Genomic DNA, 12,148 nt, shown 5'->3' with positions numbered 1-12,148 from the left:
CCAAGACCAGAGGACATTTTCAAGAGCCACAGCCTGACTTTATTCAGTAGCCACAGCTTGTGTAGAGATAGCCTGAAGTCCACATTCCTGGAACAATCATCCTACCATCTTATATAGCCTGCAGTATAACTTTTTTTTTCCTAATCTGCTCTATCCCTGGTTGGTTGCATTTAAGAAGGCAAAACCTGCGGGTGGAGGTCACCTATACAGATTGCATCAGACAATGGGAGAGAAAGGGAACAAAGCCTTTTTAGTGACTGATACTCTAATCAGTCCAGGGAGGACCACACAAGGCCAAGACTCCCCAGATGACCATGACAGCTTAGGAGAGCACAGCAAGGCAAAGAGCACTGGGCTAACCCCACCACTCAGACACTTGTGCTGTGATCTTGGAACAGGAGACTGTCCTCTCTTGTCTAAGCTTTGGTATTCACAGCGCAGGCTGCAGAGCAATAGCACCCACATGAAGCTTAGAAGAACACCAGAACCCCCAAGGCAGAAGTCCCAGGGACTGGTGCTGTGATGCACCTGCAATGCTGCCACCTGCTTCCTCTACTTCCAGGGAAGCCGGCCTGGGCACAGCAGAGTAGTTACAAGAGAGCACACAAGCCATATAGGCTATGAGGCCTAAGACGCTGTGAATACCTGTAGCACCTTCTCATCTAGAACACATGAGAAGTTTCTGATTTAACCCAGGTAAGCATGGCTGCTGGAAGCAAACTGTAGATCTTTTGTGTCTCAGCACCGGCTCAAGTTGAGCTCTGCCCCAGACCAACCTATAACTACTGTCTGCTGGGTGAACAACTGTAAGAACTGTCAGAAGCCCTGGTATGCAGTAACCGCCTTCCCCCAGTAGAGCTCTCTCCTGACCATCAGCCCTTCTCAAAAGCTCTCCAAGGCCGCTCTTCTATACAGAATAGGTTGCACACCTTCTTGGGTTCCAACTCCCAGTGTGCCCTCTCCTTTCAGCCTCCTTTCCACTCGGTACCCTATCTCACATACCCAGCAAAGCATCTAAGCTAACCCAGCAACACTTTTCGGCCTCCATGTTGGCACACTGTTGGCACAGGGTCACAGGGCACTCCCTCCGCACACTCACAGGCTGCCTTAAAGCAAATCTCAAACACTGCTTCTTCCAGAAACTTCCTGATTCCCAAACAGTAAACCACAACCCCCCTCTTCCTTTCATTAATCAGAGTGCCCCTTCCAGGCACCTGCTGCTTTTCATCTCCTGTCACAATTATTTCCTCCCACGTCACTTTCTCCACCTTCAGCATTCTCAGCAGGACCCTGGCTGCTTTGCTCAGGGAATAATGAATGATGCCAAAAATACACATACTATCAAGCCCTTGTTACAGACAAAGGTATAAATCCCCTTAGAAAAGGGGTCCAAAAGAAAAGGAGTTACCCAGAACAGAAAATTCTGAAACTTCCATTCCTGGGTTGCTCTCCTAGACAGAAATGCTAGGGCTATTTATTGCTGAACAAACGACTGGTCACACCTCTACCACATTGCACGGCTGTACCAAGCAGGATAACCAGGGGGAAAAGTGCCTAGCATTTCTGGCACATAAAAGATACTTAGTCAGTCATTGTTCCTTTCTGTTCTTCTCCTTAGCAGAAGGGTCCACGCCTTTGTCTTTTCCCCCTAAACTGCTAAATGAATAAAACACTTGGTGATGGCTCAACTACCGTAGAGGAACTTACCATTCATAGTCCTCCCGGGTGCAGGAGCAGTTGGACACGACTACTGGTCTGTCGAAGTCCTCTCCATTGAAGCACATGGCATGCGGGGTCCTCCTTTTGAAAACGGTCTTGTGTCCAAGCAAACATTCATTCCCCCGCTCATCAGATGGAGACCACAGCTTGTAGTCATTCTCTGTGCAGGGAACGCCTGGGGACAAGAAACCCAGTGCAGAGCATGAGAGGTGGGCCCAGACAGTATTTCCTGTCTCACCATTTCCAGTCTATCTTGCTGACCTCACAAGCTGTTCCAAGCCCTCAGCTGGCCAGTTCTGAAGCTGGGCCGCATGCATGCAAATAATTACCACCTGAAACCCAGATATCCATCCGAGAAAGCTGGGAAAGGGCGAGTCATCATTCAGCACCACGCAAGTTTCTGAATTTAGTTTAGGACAGTCGATAGTTCCCTTTAGAAACAGGCACCTAGAGGTGTTTCTTTCTGCAGGCATTAGGAAAAGGTCGAGTCCTCTGACAGAGGTATCAGTCCCTGCCTGTTTCCTCAGGTGGTGTGGACAATGGGCAGTATGGCTCCCAAAGCAGTAGACAATCCACCTGCCCCACTTGAAGTTACAGGATTTTCATGAAAAGAAGGTGAGAGATGGCAAGACAACATGCATCGTCAGTCAACTTAGAAATATAAGCAGTGTGCTAGCTACATTCAGTGCAAAGTATGTCTGTTTATGTAGATCTTCTCTATTGGAAGGCTACCAGGCTATCTAGTGGGTAGCATAAAAATATGCATAGGTTCATGTTTTTAAGGGGATGCACAGAGAGTACAGATATTATCATTCAAATTTATCATTAAAGGTGTGACAGGCATGCTTATTTCTGGGTACACAGAGGAGGGGGGGTATTAGTGCAAACATGCTGCATCCCGAAACCTGAGCGGGATTTCAACCAGTGGAGAATCACAGGGGGAGAACAGCAAGCACAGGAGTGTTCCAGACAGATGGGATGATGCAGCCAAGGCAGAGTTGGGAATGGGCAGGTTAATGTGGGGAGGTAGGGAGAAGATGCCAGAAGTTTTCAGTCTCCCTGCCTCCTTGCATGTCCTGTGTCTAGCAGGTCGTGGAGAGATTGTAGATGGGACTGAGAGAATCCAGTGTCATGATGTACCCTGTCTTACAAACAGCAAGGCACATTCATTGACCCCTGGAACTTCTGATTTAGGAAAGTGTTGTTCATTCATTCAAACACCCACATTCTCAGCGGAGATATAAATTAAAACTACTACGTGCAGAGACTGCACAAGAAAATGAAGACCTATGGAATAAATACTGTCCTATTCCGAGAAGGCAGTCCATCTTATTTCACTACCGTGGGTTTCTCACCAACTTGTAGGTGACCATCTCCTTTAATGGATCATGAACTCATCCAAGTACCCAATATCTAAGCTGGGGCTCTGCCCACAAGAAATCAATAAGTATCCATGTGAAAGGGGCCAGGAGACAGCAGCTCACCCAAGGCGTCGGTGGCATTGACCTGGAGGATCAGCCAGCTGTGGACATTCTCTTTGTTGGAGCCGAAGATGGTGAAGACGGTGCTCTTCTCCCCAGGTTCCGTGAGGAGCCCGTACACAAACACTGGCTTCTCGGAGAAGGTGAATGCTTTCCAGGTCTCTCCTTCGTTGGTGCTGTACCTGCCCCAAGGCAAGCAAGGCATCCTTGTAATGAGAGGCTCCCAGACAAGGCTTTGAGAGCACAGTCACAGTAACAGCAACCAGGACCGCCTAGAAACACGGCTGATATGAGATTGCCAGAAAGGAAGGACATTCCAAAGACAAATACAGTCATTTCAGAATGACACCGGAACCAGCCTGGTGGGACTCCAGCTGTCCATACTTAGAAAAATTTTATCACAAAAGAGAAAAACAATGGTAACAAACGTACCACTGATGGAAACAGGGCATGGGTTTCTGATAAGAGAACTGAAAAAGGGAAGTTTTTTTTCCCTTACATTAATACAGAATACCACCTAACAAAGATTGAAAACAATAAAGAAATGATAAAATTTGCCATTCTGTAATCCTCCAAAGTAATGACCATATCAGGTGAGGAGTCACCAGATACAGATACAAAAGCTACTTGAGAGACCAAAAAGTCCACAGAGTCTAAAGGCACTGTCCCATTCTCTACACAGGGGGTAAATGTAATTTTTTAGTGGAAAACCTGACAGTTTTGTAACCTTAACCAAACTTGGCAACACCAGTCTCAGAGCAACCAGACATTATGTGTCTCCTTAATAAAGCAGAGAACAGTGTACCATTTAGGGACTACTCCACAAGGCAAGGTATTTCCTATGATCACTGTCCTTGATTCTTCAAAGGCACCAAGGGCATGAAAATCAAAGAAACACTACCGACAGGAGGTTTTTAATCGAGGAAGGTAAAGTACAAACACATTTGCAATATGTGAATTCTACCCAGGACTCTTCAGGATTGACAGAATCCTGAAATAAGAAAAGAAAGGGGCCAGATGCTAATATAGCAAAAGTGATAAAACAATCCATCAATAATCCTGAGTTCATGTGGATTTTCTGACATTATAATTATGACTTACTTATTAGAGATAGATGTTTAAATAGTAAGTTGTGAAGGGGCATGACATACGCAACTTTACTTTCCAAATACTAAAACAGTAGATGGAGGGACAGAAACATAAGACATATGATACAATCAAGGCAAGATAGAAAAATCCTAACAATTGATGACTCTAGATGAAGATTACACATATATGCTTCTACCTTTAGTGATCTTAAAATTTAAAAAGCAAAAAGCTAGAACAAAAGTGTTCTGAGAAACTTGTGAAAGCAAGGAAGCAAGTGCTTGCAAAAATAATCAGCACTTAAGCAACTGAACTAATTTTAAATTGCCTCTTGTATGGCAGACAAGCAAGAGGAAGAAGAAGAATAAATGGGGAAGGGCGCAAAGCAAAAAAAGAAAATCTGTGTGATACCTGGCTTCCTCACCCAGCTGGCAAGAGGCTCAACATGGCCAATTACTTAGAACTTTCTTTAGAATCACAGAACCCTTGGGCCTCTCGCTCATTGTGTACAAAACCATTTTCCCCATCTTTCTTAAGTTTACACAATTTTGTTTCTATTCTCTCTGGATTCTAATATTCAAAGGAAGCTTTTTGTAACATCATTCAATTTGAATACTTGTTCGCTTATGGAGACTACTAAAACGGACACCTCTGCAAGAAAGCTAGGAATTACAGCAAGCTGTGGAACTGTGCAGCAGCGAAGCAAATACCGCTGGGAGACTCTTCCACTCCTTCTGCTAGAAGTTCCCATCTGGCTAATAAGCTGTTGACTTACACCAAGTTTGAAGCAGATATTTGGATAAGTGAAGTCATTCATTCTCCTCCTTGTACCAATGTGATGAGGCAAAAACTTAGGAACATTTTTAATGCAAACTGAATTTGTAGCGTTGGCTTACTAACCAGACATGATGGCAGGAATCTGCCTGCTCTGTGATAAAGCCAGAAGTCCATTTATTTGTACATTGCCAAGTTAATTCCATTTAAGAGTTCCGCAAACCCAAGATAACCTCAGGAAATGAATCACCTAAATTCTCAAGAGGTTCCTGGAGGATTCTGAAAATAACTTATTAATGAGGCTAACCAGCAGCTGCACTTCTACACACAGCCTTGTGTCTGAATTAGAAAACAGAATTTTCAGAATTTTTAGGCAAAGGATGGGCACATTACTAACTGCAGCAGCTAAGAGAACATCTTTTTTCAATTGAATTCTGAAACCTAAAGAAGAAACTGTGATGGTGAAGTGAAAGTGACAAAAACATTTCAAGAAAACAAATCATTTCTTCCTTTTGTTCATAAACCTTGGAAGAGAATGAAGGACTTCAGCTTTGAAGAACAGAGAATTCAAGTCATTTACATAAAATTATAGACATAATCTCATGGCCAAAAATTCTCCAGAGAATGCAAGGCCACATAATAATACTCATAGCATCATAACATAACCAGAGATGCTGTAAGATGGGGCAACAGTGGGGATACCCAACTCATGGCACTAAGAGGAGGCTGCACAGAAAGATTCTTGCACACTCAGAATTTTAAAGAATACATTCAAGATGAAAGTCATATGACCAAGAGCTAAAGGCATTACAAAGCAGCAGTCATCTGTCATTCTTAACTCTAGTTGTAATTCATCTAGGTGGGCACAGTAGCCAGATGACACAGTTCAAAATGAATCAAAAACTGTGTTTCAAGTTATCCAAACAACTGGTAAATTTATGGGAGAATGGGTTGGATTCCTAGCAAGAATTTAGAAAAAAAAGATGGGATCACTATTCTGAGAGCCAACAAAACCAATAACAACATATATTATCAATGGAAAAACAAACACACAAGAAAGTTAAAGGGAAACCATCACAAAATAAATTGAAGGGAAGCAGAAGACTTAAAGACAAAATGATTGCAAAGTCCTTTGAATGAGCTCTAGAAAAATTACAGAAAAGTTATCTTAAAGAACAGATGAAAAGCCAACATTGTGCAACAGTATGCTAAGCCACCACTTGAGACACCTGCACCCAGATCAGAGTGCTGGCTACTCTGCACTTCTGTTTCAGCTTCCTGCTAATGTGCCAGATGATGGTCCAAAGACTTGGGCTCCTACCACTCTTCTAAGAGATCTAGCCAGAGATGTGGGTTCCTGGTTCCAGCCTGGCCTAGGACAGGCTACTGTGGGAATTTGGGAAACAGATGGAAGAGTCTCTCTCTCTCTCTCTCTTTCTCTCTGTCACTCGGTCTTTCAAACGCATAACTCTGTTCTACAAAAAAAAAAAAAAAAAAAAAAAAAAATAGAAAAGGAAAAATATTTCTTTCTCCCTAAAGAAGAAAAGGTGATTCTCCAGCACAGATGACAAAACAAGGAGCATCTTGGCTAAAAAAAAAAAAAAAGAGGCAACCAGGGATAGGGTGCCTGTTGGAAGGGTCCAATAGACCGATTCTATTCCCTTTACTCCTAGAAATTCTTAAAGAACAGAATGATGACATAGAACATTATTTCTTCATGAAGATCTCAGATCACACGGCCAGATAAAATTCACTGCTCACACAACAAACCCCTAGCCTACTGATGGATGGTCTGACTTCAGCCCACAGCAAGCCTCTGTCCCACAGTGCTCAGCGTGTCTGTCAGTGATCTGGGTAACAATCTGGAAGGTGAGTACACCAAGTCTGTATAGGGCATCAGGCAAGTCAGACAGATAACGGGGGTCAAAAACAGGATTCAGAACACTTTCCTACAACAAAAGAACCTGCAAACAGAAAACTGAAAACCAAGATCCACAGGAAGTTAATAAAAATCCTACCTGCTCAGGTTTTAAGATGGACCACAGAGGATCTTAATTAAGATCCATCAGAGAAATGGATCTCTTAATTTTTTTTAAGTTGAACTCAGCCTACTAATACACAATGCAAGATGGATAAATTTCAAAATATTTTATGTTGAGCAAAAGGAGTCAATTACAAAACAAACATAAACACACAGAATGCTGGCAGAGGCAGAATTAGACGATAGTGATAAAAACGAAAGCACACCAGCAGCTGCCTCTGACTGTGCATAGGAGTAGGGAGCATTGCCAGCGGAGGCACAGGTAGGTAGTTTCTGGTATAAAGCAAAGCATCTACCCATCTTACACACATTCTTTAGAGCTGCCTATATAATGTGTATAAGATGTAAGCCTGATATCAATGATCCCTCACTTAGAATAAACCTTCATAGCAGGGAACCAGCACTGTGGCATAATAGATTTGAGTCCTGACTGCTCCGCTTCTGATACAGCTCCCTGCTGATGAACCTAGAAAAGCAGCAGAAAATGGCTTAGATACTCAGACCCCCTGCACCCACGTGGGAAGCCCAGAGGAAGTTCCTGGCTCCTGGCTTCAGACAATTCTAGTTCCATGCAGCTGTTTCATGAGTGAACCAGTGAATGGATGTGTGCTTTCTCACACACACTCTCTCTCTCTCCCTTCCTCCCTCGCCCCTCTCTTTTCTTTCTCTGTAACTCTGCCTTTCAAATAAACAAATGGATAAATATTTTTTGTTTATTTTTATTTTTATTAGAAAGGCAGGTATACAGAGAGGAGAAGAGACAGAGAGGAAGATCTTCTGTCCAACTATTCACTCCCGAAGCAGCTGCAATGGCAGGAGCTAAGCCAATATGAAGCCGGGAACCTCTTCCGGGTCTCCCCCATGGGTGCAGGATCCCAAGGCTTTGGGCCATCCTCGACTGCTTTCCCAGGCCACAAGCAGGGAGCTGGATGGGAAGTGGAGCTGCCGGGATTAGAACTGGCTCCCATATGGGATCCTGGGCGTTCAAGGCGAGGACTTTAGCCACTAGGCCACGGCGCCAGGTCCTAAATATTTTTTAAAGAAGAAAAAAACTTCATGGGAACGTTCCCTGTGCAATGGTAGGCAAAAATGATCAGGGCAGACTTGGGCTTTTAATTGCATGTCCAGATCCTGCAGGTGCTCATTCCCATGCCCTCTGCCTGTCTCAAGCTATCAGGAGCAGATCCAGACCCACACATTAAGGTAGCCATGGTGGTGCAGGGATGTAACTGCAACCCAGAAGATAGGGTTCATGGATGTTATGGAGCATGAGAAAAGGAACTGGGGAAGTTTTTGCAGAACAGCAGAGGTTAAGAGAACAAGGACAGGCACCTCAAACACTTGAAAACCTTTCTGTGGTGCGTATGTGAACAGGGACCAGAACCATCTCCACCACACAGAAGTCAGAGTACAGAGAATTTGGCCCCATTTTACCAAAGAATGGGCATTCATAAATGAGTGAACCAATGAACAACATCTCGCTTCAAAGTGAAACACAAGCACCTCTTCGGCCTGGCAAATCTCCCATGAAACAGAGCAGAGACTAGATGATTCTCTACAACAAAGGGCATATAGACGTTTCTTGCACAGACCCATGGAAGGTTGAACTGGAGGACACAACGCATCTAGATGACTGTCGGATGTGCAGCAGTTCAACTTGCTCAAGTCTGCGCTCATGACAGGGGTCTGCAAGCCTAATCCTCTCCCTCTGCTTTCCTAGCACTGCCAGGCTCACACCACCAAGCTAGTCAGAGGGCATGACCTGTAGAACATTCCATTAATGGTAGAGATTCCACACAGACTCATGCTGCCACATTCTAACCCTGGAGTGGCATTCCGACCTTGATTTAAGTCTCAGGCCCAGTTTCACTGCATCCCGGAAGCCTTCCCATGGCCCAGGCTGGCCTTTACTCTGACTCCCACTACACCCCAGGCTCACCTCTGCCTCACATCCTACTATATTGCTATGACCCAATTTTGTGTTTTCTATTAGCCAGCCGTTCGTAATGGACAAAACCTCTTAACCACTTGTGTGTCCCTGGCATCTTTCCTGGCTTGCAAAAGCTGCATTAATTAGTGCTTGTACGAGGCCATGAAATAAGCAGTATGGGATTTTCCACTTTTTTGTGTGTGTTAACTCTGCCTCTCAGTTTCTCAACAGTGAAAGGGTGGTAAGAACACCTGTTCCTCTACATCTTTAGGGACAGACGACACCACACAGAGGCCGCACTGTCTGTGCAGATGCACCACGGAGTGTTAGCCACCAGCACGGACACCAGGAGCTAGCTACCACAAACCTTAGTACTGCCATCAGGTGAAGAGGTTAACTGCCATCTGCAACTGTGTGGCTTCTTCCAGAATGCATGTCCAGAGGAGACAGCTGCTCCAATGCAGGCACTCTTTGTAAGACGCAGAGAAAACCTTAGTGAAATTGAAAATGAAAAAAATCTCCTAACAAGTTAGATGCCTTGGGACAAGCCCAAAATGTCATCAGGAGCCACCGGAAGTACCACCCTGCTGACAAACCAAGTGGTGAGAAGAACAAGCATGGATCAAGCCAGTGAACAAAACACAACAGCCCTTTCTCGGAAGAACCCTGATGACAGCCTCACCCCGGGAGCAGGCAGGCTTCGCAGCAGGGGCTGGACGCGTGTTTCTGTGAAACCCCAATAAGGCCCTGATTTACTCATTTCAGACGTGTTGCCACAACAGCCAAACAAAGCGTTCCAGCCCTTGCTCTCAGTTTCAATTAACAGTAACAAAGGTACCAGTCTCAGAAGAGAATCAAGGCAGAAGCTGAAACAAATAACAGTCAGTTCTTAGTTATCTGTGCTAATCAGTGACAGAAGAGACATGAATAATTAAAAAAAAAAAAACACCACCATGGAAAACAAAAGGCTTAGCTCCCTAACGAATGTAGCAACTTTTGTCTCCAACACTTCTCACTGTAGAGTGGGAAGACTCCCCTCAGTTGGGCTCTCCTTTATAGAGACCAGGAAGAATCAAATCCAAACAAACTCCTCCTCTCAGACTCCCCTGGCTCATTAATATCACAGAACTCGCATGAGGGCCCAGCAGCTGTGAAAGGCCTCTCACTGCCCTCTGCCTCCTTGGTAACTAGCACATCTGGTTCACTGAAAACATATAACACATGTTTGTGTAATTGACCTGAAATGATTCCCAACAAATCACATCATTTCCTGTGTGAAAGCTAAGATGGATTGGGTCACCTCAAGTGCTAGCCACCAGACTTCACGCCTCCAGGGAGTGCCCACTCCCATTTGTGTCCCATTTACATCAAGTACAACATTTGTGCCCACTCCTGTTTGTGTCATTTACATCAAGTACAACAGCAGTGGTCCCTCAGGAGGCTGTGCAACTGTCCTACAACCCAGACCCTCCCAATTTCATAAATCAGTCCAAAAACAAAAAACTACAAGCAACCTCAGAAGTGTGAATGATCTAATTATTGATCAATCGAATATTTGCTAAATGCCTGCTAACCTGTAGAGAAAGAAATGCTTGCCTACAAAGACTTCACTAATAAGTGGATGAATTCAAGCATGTAATAATAAAAAAAGGCAACCAAGAAAGAAATGTGATCAATGCTAGTTCATCAGAAAGCCACCAAGTGTGGTAAGACTCAATGGCGAGAGATGTGATTGTGCCTAGGGAGACCAACAGTGCCTAGAGAAGAAACATAAATCTCGCGCTGTCAAAGGAGCCTCCACCTGCCCAGGGGCATCACCACAAATTGCCACTGTGGCCTGAGGATGGGAGTATTACCTCCTGTTTCTCAGAGGCAAACAGCTCCGTGGGCAATACAGGCAGGAAATGCCAGGTGGCTACTCAGATCTAGGCCAGGCTCAGGCTGGCTGATATTTGGGACACAGGCACCTATCAGCAGGAAGCCTGTATCTATCCTCATATTTGCAGGTGCTTCATCCAGACATCCCTCAAGGACCTATACAAACAGAAGAATGCTAGAATGGCCAGCATCCCCAAAGTCTACTCTCCTCCCCCAAATCTTTTTCTTTTAAATGCCTGGGGAGGATTATTAGGTATTTCTGGCAGCAGGTTTATTTTCATGACTGTGTTTTGCTCCAGCTAGTGCAGAGTGACGCTGTGTTCCCTGAGCACACGAGCACCGACAGATGGTGTAAGAGGACTAGAATCACACTAACTCCTTCAGAGGAGCCAGCCTGGAATGCTAATATAATCTGCAGAGAAGTTAAACAAGGAAAATTAAGAACCCACTTGAATACCTGAAAGTCACACAAAGAAGAAAATGCATTCTTACAAAGGCAAACTATGCCCCCTGCCTGTTTTTCACACACAGCTGAGTGCCACAGACTACAACTATTTGCTCACCTATCTTACACCTAGAGGATGGAGTCCTTAAGAACAGAGCACAGCATGCAATTCCCTTGAACACACAGTACCTGGCAGTTAGTTCCTGCTAACTGTGTGAGAGGGAACTTGAATGCAGGCTGTACATATTCTGATACAAGCACAGGAAGCGCCGTGCCTTGTGACTATCCTTGGCTGAGTGAATGTCAGTTCAAGTATGGACTGGACACTGTGTCCTAACTCTCCTAACCATTGCTGACAGAGCAGGGAACAGCCACACACCAGTAATGGGCTTCTCTCTGCTTCTTAGAGGCCAGACAGCTCTCCACATTGCAAATTAACCCACTAGAAGAAAGCCAGCTGCTAAGATCTGTTTCTTCCAAATGCCCATCTCTCTCTTTGCTGCGGGTCCTCATTCCAAAGGAAGCCCAGGAAACAAAGGTTTCCTCTTTTCTAAGAAAGATTACAGAAGTTCTCGCCACTTGTTCCAGCATCCATTAAATGGATTCAGCTCGACGATGGCCGGTTGCTCTAACCTTTCATTAACCATTAGGTAATGCTGTCAAAACTAATCAGAAATTTGAAGTTGAAAGCGTAGACGTCTACTTACCCTTGGCACTTTTGCTTTGCAGAACAATATTTTTGCAAAGAGGACAGGACATACTCTGAAGACCCAAGAGCCACCACCAAAACAAGG

General features: G+C 44.6%; 1 protein-coding gene across 2 annotated transcripts in view; it reads right to left on the bottom strand.

The window, feature by feature from the left end:
* The window catches only part of SORL1 (sortilin related receptor 1), a 169,188-nt gene that overhangs the window by 79,839 nt on the left and 77,201 nt on the right, over positions 1-12,148 (bottom strand). For both annotated transcript variants that reach the window (XM_004584985.4, XM_058664017.1), the window contains 2 exons: positions 3,204-3,382; positions 1,708-1,894 (listed from right to left, as the gene is read on the bottom strand). In XM_004584985.4, coding sequence (XP_004585042.2) covers positions 1,708-1,894; positions 3,204-3,382 — 366 coding nt within the window. The remainder of the gene's footprint in view (positions 1-1,707; positions 1,895-3,203; positions 3,383-12,148) is intronic.

Source organism: Ochotona princeps, chromosome 4 (genome assembly GCF_030435755.1).
Source record: "Ochotona princeps isolate mOchPri1 chromosome 4, mOchPri1.hap1, whole genome shotgun sequence".
Classification (NCBI taxonomy): domain Eukaryota; kingdom Metazoa; phylum Chordata; class Mammalia; order Lagomorpha; family Ochotonidae; genus Ochotona; species Ochotona princeps.
The sequence above is the reverse complement of the archived record's forward strand: the minus strand, read 5'-3'. Positions and strand labels throughout refer to the sequence as shown.